This window comes from Vanellus vanellus, assembly GCF_965231255.1.
Source record: "Vanellus vanellus genome assembly, chromosome: Z".
In the NCBI taxonomy this organism is placed as follows: Eukaryota; Metazoa; Chordata; class Aves; order Charadriiformes; family Charadriidae; genus Vanellus; species Vanellus vanellus.
The window spans coordinates 16334891-16362827 of record NC_138908.1 but is presented as its reverse complement, the minus strand read 5'-3'; the positions used below and the strand labels follow the sequence as shown (position 1 = coordinate 16362827).

General features: G+C 41.4%; 1 protein-coding gene across 1 annotated transcript in view; it reads right to left on the bottom strand.

Annotated features, from left to right (window-relative positions):
- The window catches only part of ACO1 (aconitase 1), a 37036-nt gene extending 9669 nt beyond the window's left edge, over positions 1–27367 (bottom strand). The window contains exons 1-11 of the mRNA XM_082497471.1: positions 27339–27367; positions 16852–16972; positions 15051–15219; positions 11932–12069; positions 9999–10068; positions 9706–9889; positions 6778–6917; positions 5593–5764; positions 4990–5090; positions 3836–3952; positions 2402–2561 (exon numbers count right to left, since the gene is read on the bottom strand). Coding sequence (XP_082353597.1) covers positions 2402–2561; positions 3836–3952; positions 4990–5090; positions 5593–5764; positions 6778–6917; positions 9706–9889; positions 9999–10068; positions 11932–12069; positions 15051–15219; positions 16852–16948 — 1348 coding nt within the window. The 5' untranslated portion in view covers positions 16949–16972; positions 27339–27367. The remainder of the gene's footprint in view (positions 1–2401; positions 2562–3835; positions 3953–4989; positions 5091–5592; positions 5765–6777; positions 6918–9705; positions 9890–9998; positions 10069–11931; positions 12070–15050; positions 15220–16851; positions 16973–27338) is intronic.
- Between the last annotated feature and the right edge of the window lie 570 nt (positions 27368–27937).

Below are 27937 nucleotides of genomic sequence, written 5' to 3'. Positions count from 1 at the left end.
GACATGACTGGAAACATCCACTTTTAAGTGTTGTGTGAAAAGCCCTACACTGATAGATTTGGATTCCTAAAGGTAGATGAATTTAAAAAGCAGTCCTATTTCTGAAATTGCTGAGGCTCCTTCGCCACCAGAGGAAGCTGTTGAAACGGAAGCTCTTGGATACTTTTGAAAATGCGACCATGAACAAGTGATCATCCTAGGACCTAAGGGCCTGACAACATTTTTGAAAGTGTTGGCTTCTGTTTTCCTGCAAATACCAGTTCTGAAAAGAATGCAAGGTCAAACTCTAAAAACTGGCAAGGAAATGCCAGGACTTAGGTTGCTTTGAGCAACCTTAATCCAACACCTCTGTAAAGTCAGATTAGGCTGTCAAGGCTACTACAGCATACAGTCAGTATCCCCACAGACACAGCCCTTGCACATCATTTAGTGCACAGGATATGCAGTAGTAGTTAGAAACAAATATTCATATTTTGGATTTCTTTTAGCTTGGTTACTTAGTGTGGGAGCAACGTATGTTTTATTTACTTTCATTTCAAACCCTACTCTGAAGATTGAAGAAATGTGATGTTTCTTGTGAGTATCTAGGGGGCTCTCAACACTGTAGTGTACAAACAGTTACCAGAGACTGACAGAATTACTTTTTTCCTCCTAGTCAAGGTCAAAGCATAAGCACTGCTGTATGGAATGGCAGCAAAGGTAAGAGTACTCACTAAATCTGAGTGCATAGGATGAGATCCTTATGACTATATTCTTCAGGCTGCTGTGCATTAAGTAGTAGTGAACATGTTTGAAGTACCAACTTTACTTGTATATGCAGAGCATTCTCCACTTTAAACACATAGAGCTATTAAGCCAAGCAAGCTGAAAAATCAGCATCCCTACTGCCACACAGAGAGTTAAAAATGCATGCCATTAGCCTGGGAGCCAAACACTTGGAAAAACTATATCCTAAGCAGGCAGCACAATTGAGGGCACACCTACGTCTTGATCCTTAGAAGAAATAAATACAGCTCTATTTCTGTGATCATGATCAGGACAGACCTAGAGATAGTAGCACACAGATTTGTCTGTCCCGTCAAGGGCAAGTAAACTCTGAGACTGTGTTCAATTCTGTTCCTCTCAAAGGGGTAAAGAAATAGAGCAGTTCTCTCCTCCGCTTCCCTTTCCACCCCACATCCTGGTTTATGATGGACTTTGTCCCTGTTGCTAGGAATTAAAAGACCTTTTGTGCCTGGGAACAGGGGGAGGGCTGGTACTATAGAGTACCCAAAGAAAGATGCTAGCCCAAGAACAGATGACAAATACCACATCAACAAACTAAACACAAAGCGATTGCTGTCAGAAGCTATTCACAAGCCAAGATCTTCCCAGCAACACACAGGAACAAAGGAGAAAAATTACATGATTACAACCAGTAAGTAATCCTCTCTGGTCAAGCATCCTTGCATTACCCATTGCACATCCCTTCCAACCTTTGTAGAAAATAAGCCTGCATCCTACAAACAGTCTGACAGACTAGGAAGCCCTAATGCAGTGATGATCTTACAGTGACAGATAACATCTATTTATATGTTTGCAGATGAGAGAAAGAAATGTGTGAGCGTGTAGCCAAGCACCTGAGAAAGAGGGCTGAACTGGGCTAGTATAGACTGAACCCTTTGAGGTGACTATCTTAATTCATATTTTGTTGCCAGAAGCACACATTTGGAATGAGAAATTTTCTGCCCAGCAAGCCAGGTTAAAAATGAACAACCTCCTAACCTGAAATTTAACACAACAACTCAAACCAACCATTTTATAGTATTTGAATGGTGATAACCAAGAAAGTGGGGAGATATAAGGCTCATCTCCGACCACTTCTTGGATGCAGATAAGATGCAAATGGCAAGGCTCTGAAAGATGGCAATCCCTGAGAACACAGTTTTCCTCCTCTGCTCACCCCCCCACTTGCCCTCAGACTCTTGCTGTAACAACTCGATACACCTCTAGCTAAGTGTGTGTTTTGTACTCTGCTGCCAGATCAGAGCACCTTCAGACTTAAACCCATAGACTGTTCTTCACTGTCCCTCTTCTTGTGGCTCTGATTTTCAATAGCCTCTTCTCAGCTCTATATAACAGCTTCTGTGCATTTCAACAAGCGTCAGAGGTGCTGGTTAATTCAGTTCCAGCTTGCCCTGTAGAGAAAATGGTGCAGGAAAAGTACATTTTCTTCAATCCACGCTTCCAGCTACCATTTCCAGAATCCCTTCTGCTGCCCTTAGGGACTAAGCTCAGTTTTAGCACTCCAAATGACAAAAACAGCACTGTGTACGTAGAATTACATCAGAGTTGTATTTGTCTTTAGGACGCACAGCCAGAGCCATAGAGAAACTACTGCACATTAAGCAAATAAACTTACCTGCTCCCAACATAACTGAAGGGTTACTGGTGTTTGTACAGCTTGTAATGGCAGCAATCACTACTGAACCATGAGCAAGCTCGAAGTCACAGCCCTCAAAATTAAATTTGACTACGCTGTTGTGTCGGTCTGGGGCAATTTGGAATCCCTTGAATCCTTGCTGTAAGAAAAGAAAGAAAAGGAAGGACAAAGAAAAAAGGAAGGATGTGGTTAACAGAGATATTTTGACTGGAAATTAATATGGGCTGGGAATTTCACAAATAAGAAACACCTGTCAGTCACAACCATACTTGCACTTTTAGGTCTGGTGGTGAAGGCTTGCACCTCTGGTCAGCCAAAGTGGAGGACAAAAATTATTTTTCTAGGGTCTATCCTATTCTCTGTTTACCAGTAAAAGAGGCAGCCTTTGCAGCAAAACGTATTTGTGTTTTCTTCCTGCATGAATATATCCTTCGTCAGATTGCTCAGATGTTTCTTGCTCCCATATGTCCAGATTCCTTACCACATATAGTCTTGTTACACAAACTAGTCCTGAGATTTCTAGCAGGAACACTTAAGATTTGTAAGCCATGAATATCAAACAATTCAAACTTATACTAAGAGCTGACTCGAGAGGCTAAAGCCTGATAGTTGGAAAACAAAACAAAGAGCAAGAAGGCACTGTTCACACCACGAAAAATTACGATTAGACACCCGAATGCATAAGGTTATTTAATGGAGTTTGGAACATGTACCAAACCAGTAATTGTTGGGAATTGCTTTAGCTTAGGTTTCTTGATTTACATCAATATAATTCTGCATTGCCTTTAACAAAGGCCGTTACTGTGTCAGGTGAGGATTCAAACTGATTTCGGAAACTTAAGTGTCTGGGTATATTAATTCAAATTAAAATCTTGCTCTTCTTTCGATAACCATTTTTGACTGGATAATGTAGAAAGAAGTCTTTTTTTCTGTCTTTACCACCAACATCAAAGAGTCATGGAGACACATGCAGTTCTGATTGGCTGAATAGATTCAGTACTGAATGCAAAACTATGTTGGGGTGCTTATGACATAACCTGCTTGGAAAGCTGAAGAGCTGGGTAGTTCGGACAGGGCTCAGTGCAGTAGCTACTTGGTCGACTACTAACATCACCCATTGTGGCTAGTTCACAGAAATCCCTAGTGGATGTCAAAATCACGTTAGGTCTAGGACTGATCTAAAATCAGAAAGTACTACTTCAGTAGGACATGAACACCTTCATGTGTTCGTCACCCCAACTTTAAACTACCCATTGTTGATGTCATCTCCTAAACTGCATTCAAACATCCTCACTTACTTTTCAATAGGCAAACAAACAACACACAAGTTAACCCCAGAATGTAGTTCCTGAACACCAGACAACATTTAGAAACATGCATTAGTTTGTATGCCCAAATGTTCCTAGTCCTTACCTTGGCTCCCAGACAAGCCTCAAAGTCATTCTTCATATCTGACACAGCAACTTTGTCCTGAGGTCTTTTTGGTCCACTGCAGCAAGGCACAACAGTATGGAGATCCAACTCAACAACCTATTCAATAAGAGGAACAGAGAGTGGTTGAGCACTCCATGACAAGTTGAAGCCAGTAGAGCCACAGATATGCTTACCTCTGCTGCTGAAACAAGGCTAAGTCTGCACATCTTTATGTTTGTTTGCAGAAATTATCAAAGAGAAGGGAAAGGTTAGAAGAAGAGGAACAGTTCTACTTTTAGATCCTACCAGCTCCCAGGTATGGCTCTCAAAAGTACCCCAGTTATTGAAAACCCAAGGTGTGACTACAGCCTCTAAACAATATAGATGATTTTGAGAATTATGTCCTTTCACATGCTAGCAGCAGGGTCCTCTTCAGAAAACAATGATGTGAAGAAATCCTGGCACTGGCATAAACCAAAGCAGACTATTCATCTTGGCCTTACGGAAAACGTTCAGTTTATTATGAAACAGAGATTATCATATTTTCCCGTTGCTCACCCATGTTTCAACTTTGTTTTTATAGTGTCATGCATCTTTCCATATTTACTAAGGTTTTTGAATAATTGTGCAAACTTGAACATAAGTTACAAGGTAAATTCTTACTGTAGAGAAAACCAGGAATATTGTTGAGTTTCCTAGACACAGAGTAAGATCTTGATTTTACTGCATAGGAAATGGCTTGTGTGGTCTGTGGTTACCACACACAGCTTCTAGGGTGTCCTGATTCACACAGCAAAATAAGTTGCTGAACAGAAGGGTAAAACTGGGACAAGGCTTACACAGACAATATCCACATTTTCTTCATAGCTGTTTTTGAGTCTGGACTGGACTTCTCAAAACTGCATGGATCAAATTGCACAATCTGCACCAGCCGGAGCTCAACTGAGAGCCAATTTATACCTATGCTCAAGTTTTCACACCTGGAGAGACAGCTGACTCATTCCACTGGGCTCTAAGTTAAGACAGCTCTGTGGACCAAGCCAAAGGATAAGGAGTTCCTTGACTACTTTTCAGTTTCTGTGAAAAAGACAATTGTCACACTAAAATAGGGCAGGGCATAAAGCAAGGAATCAGAAGACATAGTAGTTTCTAACCTGTGTGAAGTCCGGATCCTGAGAGGAATTCTTGAAATCTCTTAGCATTCCCACAGCCTCGAGATACTTTTTTGTGCATGTAACTTTCTCTTTATCACGGCCTACAGTGAAAGCCAGATAAAGCAAAATAAAAATGCAAATGAAACTGAGGAACTACTATGTGACAGAAAAAAGAAAAAAAAGGCATAACAGGCTATTTCACTGTTCACACTGTATTACCTTGCACTACAAATAGGGCACTGTTCACACTGCACAACAAGACCCTTCCAGAACAAATATTAGAGACTTACTAGAAACAAAGCAATAGAGCAGACTTAGTGGCTTTTACAGAACAAAAACCTAGGTTCCTGTACCTGTCATCTGGACAACTTAGATTTGGGCAGGGCTAAGCAGGCAGTTAGCTGTGAAACAGTCTAAAACTCGTTTTTTCCTAAACATGGACTCTAAGCACAAGACACATCCTGAATAAGCCAGTATGGATAAAAAAAGCACTCAAGCTCAGAATGCTCCACCTGATTCAACCCCATTGCTTACTACACCGTATATACCTGGAGTCCTTGCTTTCAATTACACATTTAACTTGTGGTCTCTTCTTACACTCACCAGTTTGTATCAGGTACCCGATGCTAATATCATCCACTGGAAAATAGGCAGCTGTTGCTCCGTACTCTGGACACATATTGGCAATGGTGGCTCGGTCAGCAATTGACAGCTGGGCTACACCAGGACCAAAAAACTCGACAAATTTACCCACGACTCCAACTTGGCGAAGGTGCTGTTATAAAAATACAGTGCCTGTGTCAAACGACCTGAGCATGTATGTTACAAAATCCAGCTTCCAACTTTAGAGAAACCTTTTTAGAAGGTTTCTATAGCCATTTGAAACCAGGAAGCTTGGGTAAACTAAACCATGAAGATGAGGATACAGAGATGTAAAGTTTCAATAACAGGATACAACACAGGGATGTATTCCTTCTATACTTGTTCTTCCTCTCATTTAAACTAGAGTCTATATCAGAACAACTGTATTTTTCTCAACATCACTTTCTAAGGACAGAACAGCGTGGGCTCTTTAGCCAGCAAACCCACAAAGATAGGGAAACAGGAAGAACCAACGGCACAAGTACATGAATCAAACTGTAAATGACTGAACACACACAACATCTAGATGAACTCATAAAAAAGACATTGGCTTTCCCCATTTGGAAGTTCCCTCTAGAGACAGCATCCCATGGTGACCGTGTGTACCAGATTTCTGACCTCCAACAACATTAATGCTGACCCAGTAATACCCATTAGTCACAATCCACAGAGTGAATAAACATATTAAGACCATATGACACGTGTGCCAAACACTTGCAGATCAAAGAAACCAGGCTGCAGCGCTTACTGTCCGTTTTCAGGTTTTACATTGTCTTATTTTAAGCAGGGACTTCAAAAAAAAGAAAGTCATCATGTTTCTTTCAAGGCAGTAGAGAAACAAGATTCTTTTACAACCACAGTTGTTCCAAAACAGGTCTGCACATGAGGATTTGAATAAGCCATGAGATACCAGTTCTCTGTTCTATTTTGTCTGGCTTCTGGGAAACAGATTTGCCTAGCAAATTTCTGTTTGTCCTTGGCCAGCTGATTCCAACCCACACAGACTGATAAAAGCTTAAAAGAAGTCCAAAAATCACTACATGGAAGCAACACACAGGACTCCTAAGCATGCAGTACAGTGTCTCTGTCCTACATAACATGCACAGCTTCCAGTAGTATGGGCAAAATAGCAGACATGCTCATTACCTTGGTAATGGTGAGCACAATGTCAGTGGATGTTACCAGTGGCTGAGGGTTTCCTAGCAGCTTATAGCCAACCACCTCAGGAAGCACCATGCTGATCGGCTGGCCCAACATCACTGCTTCTGCTTCAATGCCACCAACACCTGTATGAAACAGGAGTATACAATCCAACTGTTCAGAGAGATAGTAACATGTCAAAGATAAACCCATGAAGTACAACTGACTGATGATGACTTGATTTAAGGTGTGAAAGGGGAGAGAAGGGAGAGAGCTGGGGGGCTTAGCCTTCTGCTAAGAGGCACTCCTCATGTTGCTTCAGTTTCTTCAAGGTTGGGATTTTTAATTTCTTTCCATTTCATATCTTCATCCTTGTTCTTCAACCATTAGACAGGATATTAGGTAAGTCTAAGTAACTTACTCTGAGGATGCCTGGCTTTTACAGTAACAGATGTAAAAGGTTTATTAATGACTTGAACATGCAATGCATCAACAAAAAACGACTGACATGGCATTGAACGCGGTGTGCTTGAGTGAAATGTATGCAGACCATGACTATTGGTCACCAAACAAAACCTTAGAAGCTATTTCAAATGAAGGAAAGATTATTAGAGTCAAGAGTACAGAAAAACTACTCATTATGACAGAAATATCTTCCTTGCATCTACTAAGTTTCAAGAGGGCTTGGGCATGTACAGGTGGTAATCTTTGTGTAAGCGCACCTTCAGTATTAAAGGAATGAAATTTAAGTCGACTACTTCATTTTGCTAATTTAATAAGGTAAAGTGTCAAGATGTCATTATCATATGCAATCTAAAAAACCCATGATGTTTACTACCAATTTGGCATTAGGCAGCAGTTTTATAAATTTTTGCCTGTAGAAAGTCCCTCTCATGTATATCTTTCACTTTCAAACCTCCTTCTACCTTTTGTTTAGCTTAATTAATACTGAGATAGAACAAATTACGTGTAATAGTTGCTTATGTATGCCAAACTACTACTCCTATCCTTTTTCCCCCATTAACCTAATAAAGGTTCTGAACAATAATTTCGAATGTATTTAATACAAAATGATATACCTATTTAATTAAAAGGATAATTATGTGACAGATCTAATCATGTGACTTCTTTCACTAGGTGTTGAATCATTTTTAAACAGTTGAGTTAGTCAACATGACTGATGCACTACCACAGACAGGCACAAAGTAAGTTCAGCATCACGAGCCACTAGCAAGAAATGCTGGAACCAAGAGCATACGCTTTGAGCATATATGGTATGGACTATGCCCAGCCATACTTTTCAAATTCTGGAGAAAAATTAGGCTAAGTTTACAGACACACTCTTTCAAGCAGCTATTGGTGTTGCAACATCATCTAAATGATGACGCCACGTGTAAGGTGCAACCAAATACAGAATAAGAGAGATACCTCTTATCCCAAAGATGTCATGGTTTTAAATAAATTGAACTTGTTTAAATTTGTATTCCAAGCCAGCAGGAATTCTTCAACCATTGGTAGAAAGTTTCAATTGACCAATATTGCTACAGTAGTATAGGTGGGGTTGAAAAAACACTATGTCCTATTTCTATCACATGTGGTACTCAGAACTTGACAAGCACCTTTGTGAACAACTAGCAAATGCTGTTTAAAAACAGCGCCTTCTGTATTTGTACGATATCTATTTCAATAGGGCTTCTATCACTATATCACAGGAAGATAAAAAGCTCAACTGAAGTTTTGGTTACCATATGTGTGATGACTGCAAATACTTTCCTATCTACTTATTTAGTCAATGATTCAAACACTGCAGTTTGCCACTACAAGCAATGAAATGAATTATTTATATTTATTTTTGTAACAAGTATTCTGCAGACTACTAGTATTAGAACATACTTCATAGTGCTGTTTTTCACAATGGCCTCTCTGGCCATATTAAACTCACTCAGATTCAACTTTCAGCATCTTCATTCTAACAGAGCATTTGCAGTACTTTTTGATAAGGCGACATTTTGAAAGTAGCTAAGTGACTAAGGAACAAACGGATGTTCAGTGATGCTTCAACTCCCTTGCTTTCCAAAATGACATAAGATGCTTCCAAAAGTCTTATTAAATATTTTCCTTGCCTGCTTCCTTGTGATTGAAATGCAGAACAGAAAATATATATAAAAAAACAAACAAACACACACCACTACCACCTGCACCAGAAATCATCTGAGGCTGTTATCAGAACAGGGAGCTTAGTTACAAAGCCTTAAATAACTGTAAGAGACCTTATCAGGTTGCTTGAATTTGGGGTTAGTCTGTGTACTGTGTCTGGCTGGCAAGGAGATAACTTTTTTTTTACAGCAGCACACACAGTGTTGTGTTTTAGATTTGTGAACAAACCAGTGCTGATAACACACCGATGTCTTAGCTGTTACTGAGCAGTCCTCACAGTGTCAAGGTCTTTTCTGTTTCTCACTGTGTCCCTCAGCACTTAAGCTGGGGTGGGCAAGACACTTGGGAGGGGACACAGCCAGGACAACTGACCCAAACTGAAAGAGACATTCCATGCCATATAATATCATGCTCAGCATTAAAACTGGGAGGTGGAGGGTGGGAGGAATTTTTCCAAAGCAGATGTTGCCCAGGGACTGGCTGGGCTTTGGTGTGCTGGTGGAAGGTGGTGACTGATTGTCTTTGCATCACTTGCTTTTGTTTCCTTCCCCATCCCACCCCTTACCACCCTCCCCTTCACTTATTAAACTGTCTTTGTCTTGACCCATGAGTCTTTTCTTGCATTTGCCCTTCTGATTCTCTTCCCTCATCCTGCTGGAAGGAGGATTGAGTGAGCAACTGGGTGGGGGCTAACCTGACATCCAGCGTCAATTCACCAGAGTCTAAAACACAGCTCAGTCAGCCAACAGACTATGCACGATACGCTACTGTACATACCCCAGCCAAGCACTCCCAAGCCATCTATCATGGTGGTGTGCGAGTCAGTGCCCACCACACTGTCTGGATAGTAGTAGCCGTCCTGATCCATCACCACTCTTGCCAAGTACTCCAAGTTCACTTGGTGGATGATCCCAGAGCCTGGCGGAATAATCCTCATGTTTTTAAAAGCCTGAGAGCCCCACTGAAATAGAAGGAATTGCAATAAAAAATTTTCAATGCACATGGGCACTGGAAAAAACTTTTGTTCATTGCTCTTTTCTCCATGCAAATAGGATTAATTCTTTCAGTACCTTTAAGAATTCAAACCTTTCTTTGTTCCTTTCAAATTCCAGGTCCTGATTTTTTTGCAAGCTGTCTGATCTGCAAGTGAAAATAATCAGCTGTCAGAACCAAATGTTCTAACTGAATTTATGTCTGGTCAGACCTGAAATTTATGTCTGGTGAGATATACCCAAAGGTTGAAAAAAAGAAGAGTTATTAGCTAATGTTAATGCTGATCAATCTCATCTTTATAATCTCACTGCAGCTGTGAACTGCAGGCAACCAGTGAAACAGATTTAAGAAATCTTAAGAGGTAATACCTGAAGTCTGGTTCAAATGTGAGTGCTAATCTGCATATACGTGGCAGGCCTAAAACATGTAACTTGGGGAAAGCAAAGCTACACTACATGTTAGAGTGTCACTACACACTACAGATTCCAACACCTAAATCAGAAGACAACCGCCCCGCAACTTCAGTTAAAAAGAGGTTATCACTGATGATACAGCACTGCCTGAAGTCCCTATGCTTCAAAGTAGACAGGGCTAACAAACTTTTCACTTCAGTCAGCTGCCTAACTTAGGCCTGAAGAGTTTGGCCAATGTTCTTTCCATATATACATTAGCCTAACAGAAGTAAAATAAGGCTGTGACAAAAAGTAAGTATTAGCAAAAAATTATCTAAATGAAGTCCCAGATACTACTGATAACATAAAATGAATGTTATTAAAATAATACAGAAAAAAATGTAATAGTTCATTTTGTCCTATGGTAAAGATGAAATCATATCTTGTCCACAAAGAAACACACTGTTTCCCAAAGGCTGGGTTTCTAGTTTAATAGACTAGTGCTAGAACACCCACTACCCCAGAGATCAGACTCTGGATGATTACTTCTAATTTTGCATCTGTTTCTAAACTCCTTAGCGTTATGTTAAGATTAAGAATAGATACAGCATCTCTAGAAAAAATGTTAAAAGGAGTTAATTTTCGACAGTTAACATAAGTAAAAATTACTTTGGCTTTTTTTCTCTCCTGCCAACTATGAAATGGCATCAGTGAGAATCTGTATCCTGACTAGTTACAGTTTAAAAAAAAAGTAGGAAAAAGTTATATTTGAAAACTGTCTGGCAACATTCTTCTATGAAGTAGGTTTCACAATACATTTCTGCTCAGAAGTTCAGTATTTTTATTCTACAGAAGCCTCTACATATTGGCACTAAGAAAGTGCTCTTTATGTTCTTTAATTTCCACCTTCTATGAATTTCCTTCTTTGCAATACTGTAACTTAAGTGGCCCACCTCAGAACTGTCTCCTATAGAAGACAATAAATAAACAGAGTATTTTAGCAGGCATGGTAACTGCAGACCAAAAAACTTCAGGAGTTTGGAAAATGGAAGGAAACCACCGAGAAATGTGTAATTGCAAGATCTGTTTGAAAGAGTAGTTCAGTAGGCCCATGTTTAGATATCATGGAGGGTAGAAGGACCCCTGTGCAGTGGTCTTGTATTTCATTTGGGTCTGAACTCGCAAACATTTCCTCAGGGCTGGGCTAGGGCAGCTCAGGTCTAATCTTATATAAATAAGGAGACATTTCTCATTTGTCCTTTCCAAAAAACCCTGCAGGGTCAAGAAAGTACATGTGGAAAAAAGCTATTTATGAGCAACTAATAATAATGCAGTATTATTATGGAAACTTATGATCACCACAGGTCTGGACTGAGTCTGTTTCCATTAACATTTAGTCCAGGCTTGTGCTGCCGAGAGACACACCACAGAAAAAAACATAATTCCCCCATCTAGTTCACAGCAAGTGATAAAACAGTCTAACCTAAACACATCTTACAGTCCAGGATGTTGTAGTCCAAACGCTAAGAATATCACCAGTGGAATTACCTGTATTATCAGTAACTGGATCCACCTTACTTACTATCATTAGGAAGTAAGAGTTACTTTGTATCCTTACCGCCTGTTAAAATCAACCTGGATGGAGTGATCTATCACTAGATCAGCAGGACAGATAGGATTGATTTTTTCAGGGTCCCCACCAAGTTTCTTCACAGCATCACGCATCGCAGCAAAGTCAACCACAGCAGGTACCCCACTAAAAGAGAAGAGAAAAGTGAAACAATTTGGAAAAGAAAAAAAGAAAACAAACACAACCGAGATCCTGAGATGCAGAACAGACACCTACTGTCCCATACAAAGCAAACCACAGCCTTACCCTGAGTCTTGGGGTCATTACTCTTTTGGCAGAGACAGGACCCCTGGGAAGACAAAGTCAGAAGAGCAGAAGGGACAGAATTGTATCTATATCATGAGCACTGTAAGAATGAAAAGCTAAAACCAAAATTCATCAAGTAACAGAAGCAGTTTAACATGCTTGGCTGGGAATCTGGAAACTTAGCCCTAGTCAGCATTCCTTTGGGACCTTCAACTGGTTTCTCTTCTTTTGCTCTGTTCCCTCTCTCCTCCCTAATCTGTTTAGAACAGAAGGAGGGGGGGGAGGGAGAAAACAACAATGTGCCTTCTTTGATTATTTGCTATGTTTATTTAGCTGATTTTAAGGCAAGGGTCATCTCTTCCAAGTTTTGCAAAGCACAGGAGAATCTTCTCCATCATTAGGACTATTTGGTACCTTCCACACTTCAAGTGAAACTGGCAGAGCAGGGCATCATGTTTCTTAAATTACAAAGGACATGACTGTAAAACACCCTTGCAGAATAACTGTATTTTCAGAAGTGGATTTAATTGCCCTGGCAGATCACCGGACAAACATGAAAGGCAGAAATAAGATGTACCATTCATCTTTACTAACAAATTCTTGTACTTACCACTGACAAAAGACCTTATATCACAAATTACATTCAAACAGCAGGTTTTCAGGCTATGGGCCAAGATTCACATTTCTGCCTTCTCACATTTCTTGTGACAATCCTGCAAGCCCTTGAACTCCAAGTGACTCAGAAAAGAGTTAAAAGACCTTTTTCTCTATGTCTGTACGTTTCACTCATCCAAATCAATTCTTAAATCCCTAAATTAAGCCTTCCTTCCTAAGTGAGGTAGATAAACTATGCAGAGGGTCAAAGTAATGCATCTGAGAGTCTTTCATCTATCCACCACTTCCAATCCAAGTTTAGCGACAAGCAAACAAGGAGTAGTAATAACCAAAAGTTCTGGCACTTTAACACCTGCCTTACCTAACAGATCACACTCGTTTCCATATTTATTTTAACAAAGCTTCTGGTGCTTCTCAGCACATACATTCTCAGCTTCTACAGAGGTATGTTCTACCATGACACGTTTCAAACAGTTTGAGAAACCCTCTTGCATACCAGCCTGTCTGATTTTGCTGGCTGCTGAGACAAAGAGATGTCTGATGTGCTCCTAAGGATTTGGCATCATTCAGTAACTCACCAAGAACACTTGTTTCTGCAAAAGCAGCTCAAAGCAGTGAGAGTTTGTCTTCAACTCTGATTATAAGAAAACTATTACAATTTTAAAATATATCAGAAACAATGTAAGAAGAGAAAAGGCCTTGTAATTCCCAGACAATTTTACCTTGAAAATCCTGAGTGTTTACAAACATAAACAGAAAAAGGGGCCTAAACTATGTAACCTCGACACGATTAACTGATGTTGTTCAGCAGTTTGAAGCAGTTTGCTATTTTCCTTGGAATATGCATATCCTGGGTCAACAAATTGCTATTATGCTACCTAGGTGGATTTGGGGGAGCGCAGAGGTGGGAGGAAGGAAGTGGAAGAGTTATTTTGCCAGCTTACAAACATTAAACAATCGAAAAGGAACAGATACAACAGCCATCTACAGTCTTGGAAGAACTCAGGATAATTACAGAATGATCAGATCTAGGAAACCGAATAATTCTAATCCAGGACACGTGAATGTAATTGTTGAACAGCTTCTGGAAAGTTGTCAAAGCTGCCTTTTCCAAAAGATTCCACTCAAGAGTCTGTTCAATAGCTTGTTTTTCATGAATGCAGCTGCTCTGCAGACTTATAGGCAAATCTTTAAAACTCAGCAGGAGAGTAGGGGGCAAGAAAGAAGTGCCATAACAAAGGGAGCAACTTTTGCTTAAAGGTTTGGCTTTCTCAAATGTTAACAACAGCCAGTGGGTAAAAAATAGCTAGGAAATCAGCACTTTTTTCAATTGAGGTTTTGCCAATTTTTCCTAACGTCTTTAGGAGTTGAGCTGTACTGGGTCTCTAGCACCTGGCCAACCTTTGGGAAAATGCAAAACAGAAGGTATGACAGCTAAGATACCTTACTGTTCTGAGAAATAAAAATCAACTGACAGCTTGGCAGCATGGGGCTTACCATGGATGAGCTAAACTCCGTTACAAAGGCAGAGGACAAACGTACAAAGGACAGTGGACTTGCAAGTCAAATGCTGTATTAAAAAGTCAGAAGCTACTGTTCCATTTGAAAATTGAAAGTCAGAAGCTACTGTTCCATTTGAAAATTGACTTTCCACTTCTATCAGAGACTATTACATGCTGACATACAGGGACTAACCACACTGCAATAACAAGGCAGAGTTTTCAGAGTCTATTTGGTAGGAATCTTAATTTGCATTTCTGGAAAAAAAACAGACATTCATTTTTTCAATAGCAGAGAAGTCTTTAAAAATATACTTGGATTAATATTGACTTGGAAGAGAAAATAATGATGTCGATTATAAATGAGATTTGAAAAGGGTAGAAAACTAAAAAAAAAAAAAAAAAAAAAGAGACATCCTTCTCCCCACCCAACAACAACAAAACCTTTAAACTCTGAATTCCCTCATTTGGATGCAATTTATCCATCCCATTTTCTTCCCCTCTGTTTTGAAGAGTTTCACAAAGATATTTATTTCTCCATCCCAGAAGCACTTAATTTAATGTTATTTACCATGACTGTTTGCCTATCCAAGTGTTGTCTGCAGCATGACAACAAGGAAAGCCGAAAAAGGTCTTTCCAAATATTTCACTACTATTCTTTCCCTCAGCTCACCCCTCCACACCAAGCTGAGCATTGCTGCACTTTCAAGAGCCCCTCTTCCTAGCTTTGGAGTGCATCAGACTCACGTGAAGTCTTGCAGAATAACTCTTGCAGGCTTAAATGGAACTTCAACATTCTTATGTTGCACCACTTTCCAGTTGAGAATATTCTCAACATCTTCTTTCTTCACTAGGAACTCATCACAGTTACGGATCGCTGCTTCCAAGAGGACTCGAATAGAAAATGGCAGGCGTGCTGCATGGTAAAGAGGCAAGAAACAAATTCAGTTTTTATTTTAGGGCATATGTCAGCAAGTGCAGGGTTCCACACTTGGGGACAGTGCTCAAGGACCTGTCTGACCCATATTTTCACAAGGCTTTATCCCAAATTATCAGACACCCTTTTCTAGCCTCCAGCTTTGTCAGGAGGTCAGTACTAACTGACCTGTTCCACTCACTTCTTTGAGCAGATTTATTATCTCAGTCCCTGTGAGACAGCAGACATCTGTGCTGAAAGGACTCTTTTCCACAGCTCCTCCATCCTGCACAGCAATATGACTCCGAAAACAAGCTGTGCTCACCTTGTTCCTCTGCAGTTTCCTCTCAGTCTTGCTATTGAACAGTCATATAAATGCACTAGAAAACCATCATTTTCTACCTGACCAAGACAGAAATACTTGCAGAAGATGACACAAAATACTATTAGAGCAGTACTGACAATTTTGCTATAAGCAATGGGTGTGAAGAAAAAAAAATAAAAGTTCCTGTGTCCTTCCTCCTGTGGCCCACTGTAATAATAGCTGTTTGATTTCCTTGCAGAATATTTACATTAAAAAAATCTCTTGAGAAGTTTGTCGCAACTTTCTTTACAGAGTCCCCAAGACACAAAAGTTGACTTAATCACAGTGAGACCTCATTATTAAAATCATAAAAAAAACACCAGCTATTATTCAGGACACAGTCATTCAGAATAATTTGGGAATTTTTGGTTGGTTTTGGTGGTGGTGGGTTTGCATGGTTTTTTTGTTTGGTTGGTTTTGGTTTTTGTTTTTTTTTTTTTTAATCTTCTGCTCCCCCTCCCCCCGTTCTTCTGTTGCTACGTTATTCCATTTTTCTGCTGGACAGTGAGAATTGCATCCTTTTTTCTTTTAAGAATCTGGAGTTTATCACTCTTGGAATCCCGGAATGGCTCAATTGGTACTACCATATATGTATTTGTCTATTTCTTAAGACTCATCTCTGCTTTTCACATGCCAAGTCCGACATTAATTGGTTTCACTATCTGAGCCTGCAATGGATGTGTTGCTGATGTTCAGAGAAAATGTCCTTCCTCTTGCTTCCTGAATTCTCCTTAATCACCCACTTCCTTTTTGAAAGAGAACATAGACAGCTCCAAGCTATAAATACTCGCTTTGTAAGTCAGTGACACAGATTGTAAGATTTTTACCAGTGCCATATGGAAGATGCCTAAGTACATTCAGGAAGTCTCAGAGGAACTAAAGAAAAAGCCTCCTCAGAAAGTATTTTCTAGCCACTACTTTTTATGGATGATTCAGTCATATCAGCGTGAGGTCCTTCCTGGCCTTCCACAGTAGCATACCAATAGAGAAGAAAACTTGTGCTCTTAGTTTGCCTAGTCCTCCTCATCCACTCAAGAAAAACAAGACTGTTGTGTGCACATCATGTTGAGAATAGAATGCTGTGATCTTGCCAGTATTTCTGTAGTTCTAAACTTCCAGAATTAAACTTTGCTAGAATTTTGTTTTCAAGAACCATCTTTTGAATTCACAGTTTTGTCCACAGACCAAATATCATCCAATGCTGCAATCTCTCTTCAGGTTCTGTTTATCAATGGTAATGAAATGCTTTCCTTATGTTGTCAACATACCATATCTCTCATCTTCCAACTTGCTCAGATTAAAGAACTTCTTCAGAGGCTGTTTAGGGTCTAACGGCTCCACAATCCGTACAAAAGGGTTGCTCATGGTTATTCAAGACCCTTAGTGTCCCTAAAACACAAAAGAAAAAAAATCAAAAGCCATTTTCACAACATCTGTCCCTCATACAAAGAATACGTCCCACAATGTATCTGTCCCCAGTGCATGTACCAGACAGAAAGGTACTGTCTGTGTTAATCATGCCCTTTCCCCTACAAATCTACTTGTAACACATTCTCAGAGATAAAAAGTCTGCAGGAAGATAAGAGCACTGTGAAAATATGGATACACCACGTGGTTCACAAAGAAACATTCATGTCTGCACTACTCTCTTCTTTATGCTGCTTCTAGACAGCCCTTTGTGCCTCTGTGATCCACGAACCACCATTACAATGTGGTCCCATTTCTTAAGTGGCATTGGCCCAAAGCTAAACAGACAAGCATTTGCATTCAAAATGAAAAACAATTTAACTAAACCAGAAAACACAATAGTTTTACTTGAGCCAGGAAGTTACAGACTAAGATTACAAACCCTATCAGAGACACAAGGAACCCTCCTGATTTCAGAAAGATTCGTTAGGATCACCACCAAAAAAAAACACCCAAAACAGATTCTATTGTAAACATCATTTTAGTTTGAAAGCTTTTCTTTTTTCTGGCTACCCTAATGGTTTACCCGATAGAGCATTCCACTGTGACCCAGGACTTTTAGGGTTCACTTATACAAGTTAAAGCACCCTGAGATGTCCCCAATATCAAGGCCAACAAGCATAGAGGGGTCTAAATTCATTCTAGAAACATCTCTCGGTCTCCAGAAAAAGGTTAACTGCATGCAAATTGCCTAATGGAGCAGTTCCTAGGACACTCTTAAGACCTGAACTATGTCCAGGGCTCTTTTGCGAGGACTTGCTTAGGCCAACACATGCCAAGGAACAAGATAACGATTTAACAGTAAGGACAATTCTCTTCCAGTGAGAATTGGCAACGTTCCCAGTCATGATCAATTTTTTTTTTATTTTTTTTTAAGAGAGATAATTACAGGTCTGACTTCCAGATCTGTTGTTTTCCCACAGCACTGTTCCCGTCTTCATTCAAGTAATAGTATATTCCTTTGCCACACTTTTTCAAACAAACAAAAATAAACCCAACAAAGTATGAGATGCACGTCCTTTGACAGGCCTTGGAGACTGCTTGGTGCAAAGGGATGCACAAAGCCCAGTATTTGTAAAAACGGTTAATGCAAGGCCAAAGTGTGAATTAACTTTTCTCACCTGTCAGTCTCATTGACTGTTCAGACAATACTACTATGTGGAATACAACTATGGGGTATTTTTAAAGTATTCCAGCACAAATCATATTTCATGTATTATGAAGACAAAAATGAAGTCTGAGGTTAGACAGAGATGGAGAGAGAGCAGAAACAGTGACAAAGGAAGGTCCACGGTGCAAAGCAGTAAGACACTGTAAAAGAAAGGAAAATTTCCAGAATTCTGTCAAACAAAACAACAGAAGTTTCTAGATAAGAAGCTGCATGCCCAGGGAAGGCAGAAAGGTAAGCAAATGAACAGACTGCAAACACCCCTCCAACATATCGTCTCTCACATTCACATCTACAAGTTACTTTCTGAGATTCCTCTTCCCAGCTTTGCTGATAGCCATCCCACACACAAGCCCATCAAGTTTCAGGTGTCATCTTCTTTAACAGCATTAACTACTCAGCTGTTCTCTTCTAAGCAAACTCTGTGCTTCTACGATTAAACATGATCAAAATAAATTGTTTCCCTCCTCTCCTCACCAGCTATGCTCCTGATGAGCTTTATTTTCTGCTTTCCAAGCGGAGAACTTTATATTTTGCATATTCACTTCTCATGGGAAAGCGTAAGAGCAGCCGAAGAAAGAAAATGCTGGGATATTCCCTGACAGATAAATCAGGAGATCATTGCTTTGATATGACTGTAACGAGTCCACTGTACTCAGCTCACATATTCTCATCTAAGTATAAATTGCAGCTGTAACATTTCCCATCCAAGTCAGCATCTTGGCAAACCGCAGCAGCAATTAAGGATGCTATGACACACTATCTACTTGTTACCTTTTCTTTGCCAGCCATCACCCTCTTCTCTGAACACAGCTTTTTTTGTTCACAGTATGAGATACATCAGTACAAACCTTCTTTCATCAGTGAGTTACACAAGTATGTCAAACTGTGGGGTGACCAAGGCCTAAACACATGTTCTTTTCACCTGCCTGGTCACACTGATATGAACAGCTCTGTTACAAACCATTTAGAAATCCCAGCAAAGAGGTCAAGTACCTAGAAAAAATACCAACTCACAGCATTGCTATAGCGAATTTCACAGAGCTGGAGCAGCCTCAGTCATACCAACTACTATTTCCAGACAGTAAATTATAAACCAAGTGGCCACAGCACAGAACTCAAGCTAGTGATCCGCCAAAGAGACGCGAGCCAGCAATACTCTGGAGATTGAGTACACTCATTTTTTTTTTAAGTAATCACTGCAATAGATACAGATTAACTTGTGATTGCAGCACAGAATATTTATTGACCTTTTGCAGGCACTGAAATGTAAATATGCAAACAGCCAAGCACACAGGGGAGCACACACCTGCCTGCCTGGGACCAGAGCAGGGTCACATGCATTGACCACGGCCAGTCCCACACAACCACGGTAATAGCTGATCACACGTACCAAAGAAAGCACTTGATCTTCTGCCTAACAACCTCAAAACTGCTTGCATGGAGGTCACATCTGAAATGGGATTCCACATAGTGGCCCTCAGGAAGACAAAAGTACAGATTAAGAGGTTTCTAATGATAACAGCAACCAGCCACCCACACATGCTGTGCTCATCCTGGCCTTGGAAAACAGCAGCAACTCCAGCCCAATCTATTCCCCCTCTGCAATTACCCAGACACGCGTCATTTGGTGTTTGTGCAATTCTGGATACAGCCCTAGGACTCCAGGGGTTTCGGCTGACTGAAATCTATGAAAATTGTTGAACTGTGGAGATAAAAGAAACAACAAAACAGCAGAATCTCATTACTGGAACTTTTTCAAAGGGTTGCATGCCTTGTATAAAGTGCACCAGACAAACAATAGCTTTATTTTAGCCCTTCCTGTGCCTACTAATACAATTCTGTGAACACTGATAATTCAGCTCATACTAATGCTTATCGTCTTTAAAACTACACCCCCTATCAATACTGTTTTCCACTCATCTTGTTACATCAATGCAGTTGCTTAGCACTGTGCCACCTAGCTCCATCTTTTATCAGAGCATGCCTTGAAGTCACCCACAGACTGCACATCAGCTCATCACAGCCTCATTGCTGGCTTTTCTCTCTCCCAGCTCCACTTCTCTCTCCACGAGAGGAGCAAAAGTGCAGAAGGATTCTAATCATGAATACCAGGAGGGGCAAACTTATTTGGACGAGGTCATAACTTTCCAAATATAAAAAAAGGAAGCTGTTTTTTGTGCAAGCAACATTTGCCCTTCAGAGTAGAGAATGAACCCTTTGCTGTAACAGCTGTTTTTTTTTTTAAAAAAAAGAACCATTCATAGGAGATTTGAACATATGTTCCATGTTTTGATTTCAAATCTTAAGTTGATGTAACTTTTCTGAGTATCCAACATAAACACAGTACTAATCACATCACAACATCTTCTTTTGGAAACTGACTCAGTTCAGTAATTAAGGTATTATTTAAAGCATGTTCTTGATTGACTATGGGTCCTGGAGTCTCCTTCAGAACCCTTTAAAAGCAGCAGTGTGACTTGGAACAATTTCAACAAGCTGAAATTGTACTGAAATGAATGGAATTGAGAAAGTATCCTGATATATCCTGTAGTTTTGCACTTGCAGAAAATACCTCATGCAGACCACAGAGAGGGCAAAGGTGTGCTGTTTAGCCTCCCACTGTAAGAGAGAATCTGAGGACACCAGAGCTGTTCTAGACATCACTTCAACATATTATTCTATTCTCTTCAGAGCTGCACGAGACCCTGAAGGTGAAAATGAATACAGCTAATCAGACTAAAAGCAACTATCTCACACCACTAAAAAAAAAAAGATATATTTTTTAAACATAACTGCTGTTATCTTTATTTGTTGTACCAGATCAACACCAGCAACAATATTGTTTTGGTTTTATTTAGGGATCTCAGGACCCCACTCATGTGTCGCTATCCAGAATAACTGAAAACATTAGCACGTAGAATACTTTTCTGCTAAAATACATGCCAATAGTAAATCATGTTCTTCCTGTAGTACATGACGTGTTGACAAAAGACTCCAGATTAGTAATAATCACATTTATTACAGAAGTGCCCGAAGACACACCAAGGACACAGATTTATTTTGTTTGACTTGTAGAAAGGGAAAAAAGAAAAAAAGCCTCTGGATGAGAAAGCTTCTGTCTAAGCTTCAGGCCATAAAGTAGGAACAGAACATGCAGTCATTCAGCATTTTAGTACACACACATTAATCTCACTCAGGGAAGAGGAACATGCCTCCACCACTGCCTTTTCTATTCCATCTTTGGTTTCTTAGTTGTTGTCTTTCAAATTATGCGAGGCTGCCTACATTATTAACAGGAAGAGTTTATTTTAAGCACCTATGCATAAAATCAAACACCTCACAGCTTGACTAAAACAAAGTTCAAGTAGTAAACACTTTTTTCTTGGAGAGTGGGTAAATTCTTGGCCACCACTGGGAAGCACACACTCAGCAAAGGAGCAGTTTCATTCAAACACTCCACCAGATGCTAGAAACACTAGAAAAGGTTATGCTCAGCTAAAGCAAAGATGGTATTTTATCAGGCATCAAGAAAAAGGGGAAGGCTCAGACTTGCCAGTACTTGCAAGAAATCTGTGAAGAAACTTGCAACTGAATATAGGGAAAAGGAGAGGTGAGCTGGTAGGACTGCTATGATAAAAGCCCTCACCTGGTGATAAGGCTAGAGGACACAGGGAACACTCGTGGCCTTGCTTGGAAAATACAGCATTTTCCACGCATGCTGAATCTAATCTTACCACCTTCCATTGCGATCATCATTCCTACTACTACTACCTCAAGTTATTTCACTTAGTTTTGTTCACTCAGCTGATTCACATTGTGTGTGCACATGTATGTATGTGTCTGCATCTATACTTAGCTACCAAATATCTGAAAAGCAACTCTAAATAGCAAAAGCAAGTAACTAAAAAAATCTAAGGGGAACTGATTTTGTAATCAAATTACTGAGTTTTAAATCCATCAAGACAATATTGAGCATGCATTTTCTGACATTACTAAGAACTACATACAGCTGAACAACACTTAAACTGACAGCTATTGCTCAGCTCCCCAACGGAAAATGAGTTTCTGCAACTTACATAGCTCTTCTCATGGTTCCACATTCTACTCTGGAACGGGCCTTACTTAAAAATGTTGATGACTACTTCCAGTTTACCCAAGTTATAGATTGCTTAGCTATGAACAAAGATCTCTTAGCAGGTCCAGCATGTAGAAACTTCTGTCCTATTGGAATTGCAGCATGCTCTGTTTAAAAGCAAGGAAAGAAAATATCCATGTTAAGCATGTTGCCAGAAGTCTGCATTTTTGATATGGAAAGATGAGCTCTCCAATATTAGTTATGTGTCTGCAGCAGTAAAACTTTGGTTTCAATTCAAGTCAGCTTAGGAAAGAGACTAATACAGGTATTTGTGTGGCAGAAAAGAAAATCAGCTTAAATATTCAAGTTGCCTAAGAAAAATGTTTTTGTTACCTTGGGAAAAACAACACCACCACAACAAAAAACAGCACACACACACAAATCTGGCAAAAAAGCCCCACAACCAAACCCCCACAAATGTCCTCAGCATTTGGATAAAGTTTAACACCACCACTAGAACAAGCAGAGTCTTGTTTTATAATGTATCTAGCTATAATTACTTTTGGATGGGCATAGAACAGATGACTACAACTACTGTTGCAATAAACACAGGTCTCTTGTTTTCAGAGAAGCTCATACTATTTAACGCTTACACTACCTGTGACAGATAAGGCCCCTGTGTAAGAAATACACAGTGCCACACTGCTGTTGGCAGTCAGTGATGGGATTTCAGTGCTAACAGATACTTGAGAAAGAATCTTTGTGTTTCTCTGTTACATAAAGAAAGAAGTCCCTTGTTACATATAGATCCTTAAAGAGAAGAACACTAACAATCTAATGACTGAGCAATATTGTGCTGGTATAAACTACACCATTATTGCACACTGGAAGACAGTGCAGTAATATGTAAAGTAGGTTTTTTTAAACACTAAGCAAAGTTTCAGGAAGACTTTTTCAACTTTGACACTCAAGAGGAACTCTGTACTAGAACACAAACAGGACTCTGGATTGCACGCTTTACTGCTTTCTCCTGATGCCTAAAACTTTGACTGCAATTCTAAAATATTTATTTATTCAGAGCCATAATGTGCTACACTTCCAGTGCACTGGACAAGTTACCATTATTCTCACAACCTGTATATTTCACAGGTGGTCATAAGCATTCTGACCATTTCACTTTAACAGCACAGTATTGCACATATAGGACTTGAAGATTTAGTTCAGAGATCAAGCTTGCGAAATCAAACCTTTAAGTCTTTCTTTATCTACAGCTTCAAGTGAGCTGGAAGTTTATATGTGTGCCCAGTTCCAAGATGTGGACATTAAACTCCCTCAAGTCATCCCAAAGGCTACCTCCTCCCTCACTTCAACACAGGTAGTTCACTTACTGCTTAAGTGACAGCCAAAACACTTCTCTTTCATACATCTCACCAGCTTTTGGTGAGCCGGGCAAGCAGATACATCTAGTACCCTCTGCCACCCTCTGGAATGCAATCTAGCCTTATAGTTAACAAAATCCAGACCCTAATTAAGCAGGCATAAGCGTTAGGGGAATGCTGCGTCAGCACCACTGAGTGTCCTAGTTAAAAGGTAGAGACTAATTTTCTTCTTACTGCAGGAAAATGAGCAGTATTATGCCTGAGAATACAGGGAAGCTTATTTGGAGGATATAGAACACTGAAAAATGAAGCCTTGAATATTATTTTTTTTTCCCTGAAAAGGCAGCTCTGAACTTTAACCTACTTCCTACCTCTGCACAAACTTGCTGCCCATTTCCCCTATGTTAGCAGTCTTAGACTGTTCATTAACAAACATGCAGCACAGAGCAGTTTTAACAAAGAACCAGCTTTCAGTGCTAGAAAAAAAAAAAAAGTAAAAATCCAGCATAACACACAGAAACATTCCAACCATTAACACGGAAGCGCTGCAAGAAGTCTGGAATACAGAGCACTGTAACTGTGTACAAAGGTTTGGTCTGAAATTTGCTTTCAATTTCAGCAGGCAGGATGAAAAGACATCTCACCATTGGTCTGTTTGTTTCAAAAGGCTCATGTGAAGTGTGGCAGGAACGCTGCAGCGGTGCATGGGAAGGGGAATCAAAATGGGAGTATTGAGAGTCAACCCTCTACTCACACCATTACCATAGTAGCAGCTCTGTAAACTGCTATCTCTACACCCCTGAAACTCCTTTTGTGCAACCTGCCATTTGAACTGTTTCAGAGCTATCAAAGATATGTAGGTGGAAGGAGTCCTTTCAGGATGAAGAACTGATGAGAGGATTACTACTGTTGTGAAATAAATTTGGCATTGTGGGAAAAGAGTCCTGACTTTTGATGCCATTTCAAGACAAATCCTGAATTTGTGCTCTGGAAACAATGGAAGATAATTTTCTCACAACAAAAATTGCTGCCTACAATCTCAGCAGCTATTCAACCATTCACGTGGATGAATCCAGCTCTCAAACACCCCTGCCTTCAGTCTATAAGCAGAACAAGCATGAAGATTTCATCAATTCCAACTAGCTGTTACCAGAGTTTACTAGCCAAGCTCCCTGGGGAGGCAAATCAAGTTTCCACAAAATATTTTTAATTCAACTGGCTTTTTCAGAACAGTTTGCCATAAAAAGGCCAGGGGAAAAAAACAAACAAACAAACAAACAAACAAAAACAAAACCCAACAAAAAACCAAACCAAAACTAAACAGTTTTTCACAAGCTTCTGGAGTCCTGAACCTAGAATTGTGGGATGTCTCAATTCCTGCGAGGATGTGCCAAATACCTAGAGGAAATCTTCTGAACTAACCACTCCCTAAGACAGCACTGAAGGCAAGAACCCTGAAAAATTCTTACCTCCTACTCACACAAACAGAGCAGACTGGAAATGAAGACTCCTCTCTACCTCCTCTGTTTCAAAAGAAGGAAAGGGACCACTCTTCAACTCATATCCTTCCAGTGATCTTAAATGGATCATTACTCCAGGGAGTGAGAAAATTTCCAGCTATGTGGTGAAATCCTACAGTGAGAGTCTATGTTTGAAAACACTAGCAAAAGAGATTTGCTGCTATTCTTACTATTTAAATATTAATACTATTTCTTCTGTGGTTTTTCTGCAATTATTGTTTCAGCTCTTGCAACATTGCTATAAAAACTTCATTGAATAATATCAAAGTGCTATTGTATTATCCTCTGGCTAAAGGAAACCAGAGAGAAAGAAAGGTGCCAAATTACAAATGTGATATGGCAAAAAATGCAGTTTGAAAGCCCTAAAGTCTTCAGTTCAGCAGGAGTCTGCACAATATACTCTGCAAAGCGCTGCTAAGTGATGACTCCTTCACACACCAAAAATCTAACCAGGAATTTCCTCTTTTTTTTTTTTTCAACGTCCAGGATGAGTACAGTATTGACAATTTTCTGAATAACTCCACACACACCACAGATCCTGGAGGGCACAAGAGTCAGCTGCACTTCCTACTCTATGCACATTAAATTCCTCTCACTTTCTTTGAAGAAGTAACAATCCCCAGAAGTTTATTAGGACATTCTGATGGAGCACAATTGCTTTTAAGCAAAGCAATACTAAATAAACATTCTAGTGTTAATATTTCTCTAGGGTGGTCTTCCTTTACTTCGGTTTTGTGGATTGATAATGAGCCAGTCTGAACAATAGTAACAGCACTGAGTCCTCAGAGATATTAATTCAATTCCAATTGTTTGGAGAGAGAATCCTCTGTTTTAGACCAAGTTTCCTGCTGATACTAAAGAATACTGAACTCCAGACTTCTCCATGTTCGCCCCCCACCCCCTCAACCCTATGCTAGCTTTAGAGGTGGAAACCAAATATCAAAGTACAACTTCCAGTTAAAAAATAAGAGGGAACTGTGGTGGTGTTATGAAACACAGCAATGTGCTGAACACATACGTAGAGACTAATCCCAACGTATACCTAATTCAGACTCTGAAACCAGGCATCTCCACAGCCACGGTCCTCAGCCAGGTGGCTACAAGGCAAATATGGGTGCTACAACCTCCACGGCTGTTATTGTTACCCAGCATGTGCACCTGCTATCTGTGCCATGAATGCAAAACAGATGATTTTGTCACTCAAAAAAAAAAAAAAAAAAAAAAAAAAAAACCAAAAACCCCCAAACTATTAAAACCTGTCTCTTCACCTTAATACAGGCTTCATCTCCTAATGCTCTTCTTCCACCCCTTCTCTGTCTTACCTACTCACGTTGCAGTTTTGTTGAGGTTTTGGGTTTTTTTTGCAACACAGCAGTGTTGCCATGTGTTTGATATGAATACACTGTGCACTACCCTCTACTGTTTAGACGCTACTGAAATACCAACAGACAAGGCTGGAGCTGCTCCAGTGGGAAAACTAACGAAAAAGCCTTGCCTAGATGAGGGCAGGGCAGCACAATTTCTCCTCCATCCCCGCTCTCCTCCTCTAGCTACAGCTATTCTTGTCTCCCAGCTCTGCAAAAACCCTCTCCTGCACCCGATATGAGCAGCTTCAGCGCCGGCTCAGGGGGAGTGACCCGAGCAGGGCGGGCCGGGGCCCGGTCAGCCGCTCGACTCCCTGTCCCCTCACAGCGCGGCGGGGCGGGGGGGGCCGCACTGCCGGCTGCTGGCCGCAGATGGTGTCCCGAAGCCGCCCGCAGGGCCGCTTTGCGACAGGCGCCCTCCTTTCCCCGGCAGCACCCAGCCGCTCCTACGCCCCCGTGCAGCCTTCCACAGCCCGGGGCCGCCCGGCCCCGCCGCCACCTCCACCACGGGGAAGCGGCAGGATCCCCCGTCCCCCCACCGGCCGGGGCCGGGCCGGCCTGGCCTGCCTTGCCGCCGATCCCCGCCCTCCGCCCGGGCCCGCACCCACCTCCGCTCTCCCCCAAGGGGCGCCCCTCAGCCCCCCACCTTTCCACCGCGGCCGGCAGGGCCCGGCGTCGCCGGGGAGAGGGGGTGCCGCGGCGGAGGAAAACGGCTTCAAGGCGTCCTAGCCGCCGCCAGCGGGAAGGGAGGAAGCGGGACGACGGGGGCCCGCACTCACCGAGAAGCGAGGAGGAACGGAGCGCCGCCGCCGCTGGCCGTCAGGAGCCGCCGGGCGCAGGGAGGGAAAGGGTAGGGGCGGGCTGGCTCCGCCCCGCCGCTCTCAAGGCCGGGCGCGGCGGCATGGCGGCGACGGCCCGAGAAGGGAGGCGGGAAGCGAGGCAGGGCAGGCGGCCAGCCGGCGGGGGCGAGGAGCGGGCCGGGCTTCCCCTTCCTGTCCGCAGCACTGGCCTGGGCTCGCCCCTCAGGGAGCCGCTGGCTCCGAGCTCCGAGGACGAGTCGAGGGAGTGCTGCTCTGTGCGGAGGGGTGGCCGCCGAGGCCAGGGGCTGCGCAGGGTGGTGGCACGGGGGCTGAGGCCACGCTGACCCATGGCAGAGACGGGCACAGTAGAACAGGCAGCGGGCCACGGTCTGCTTTGCACATGCTGTGGGTGCTGCAAGCTCACCTCCTCGGGCTTCCGAGGGGTTCCAAGAGTCCCATTACCAAAACCAGGACCTGGACTCAAAGGGGTCTCGGTCAGGACACCACCTGGCTGCTGGGGGACACGGCTTCCTCGGGGCTGAGGGATAGAAGAGGGGCGTTGGGTTGCCTCTTGGGGC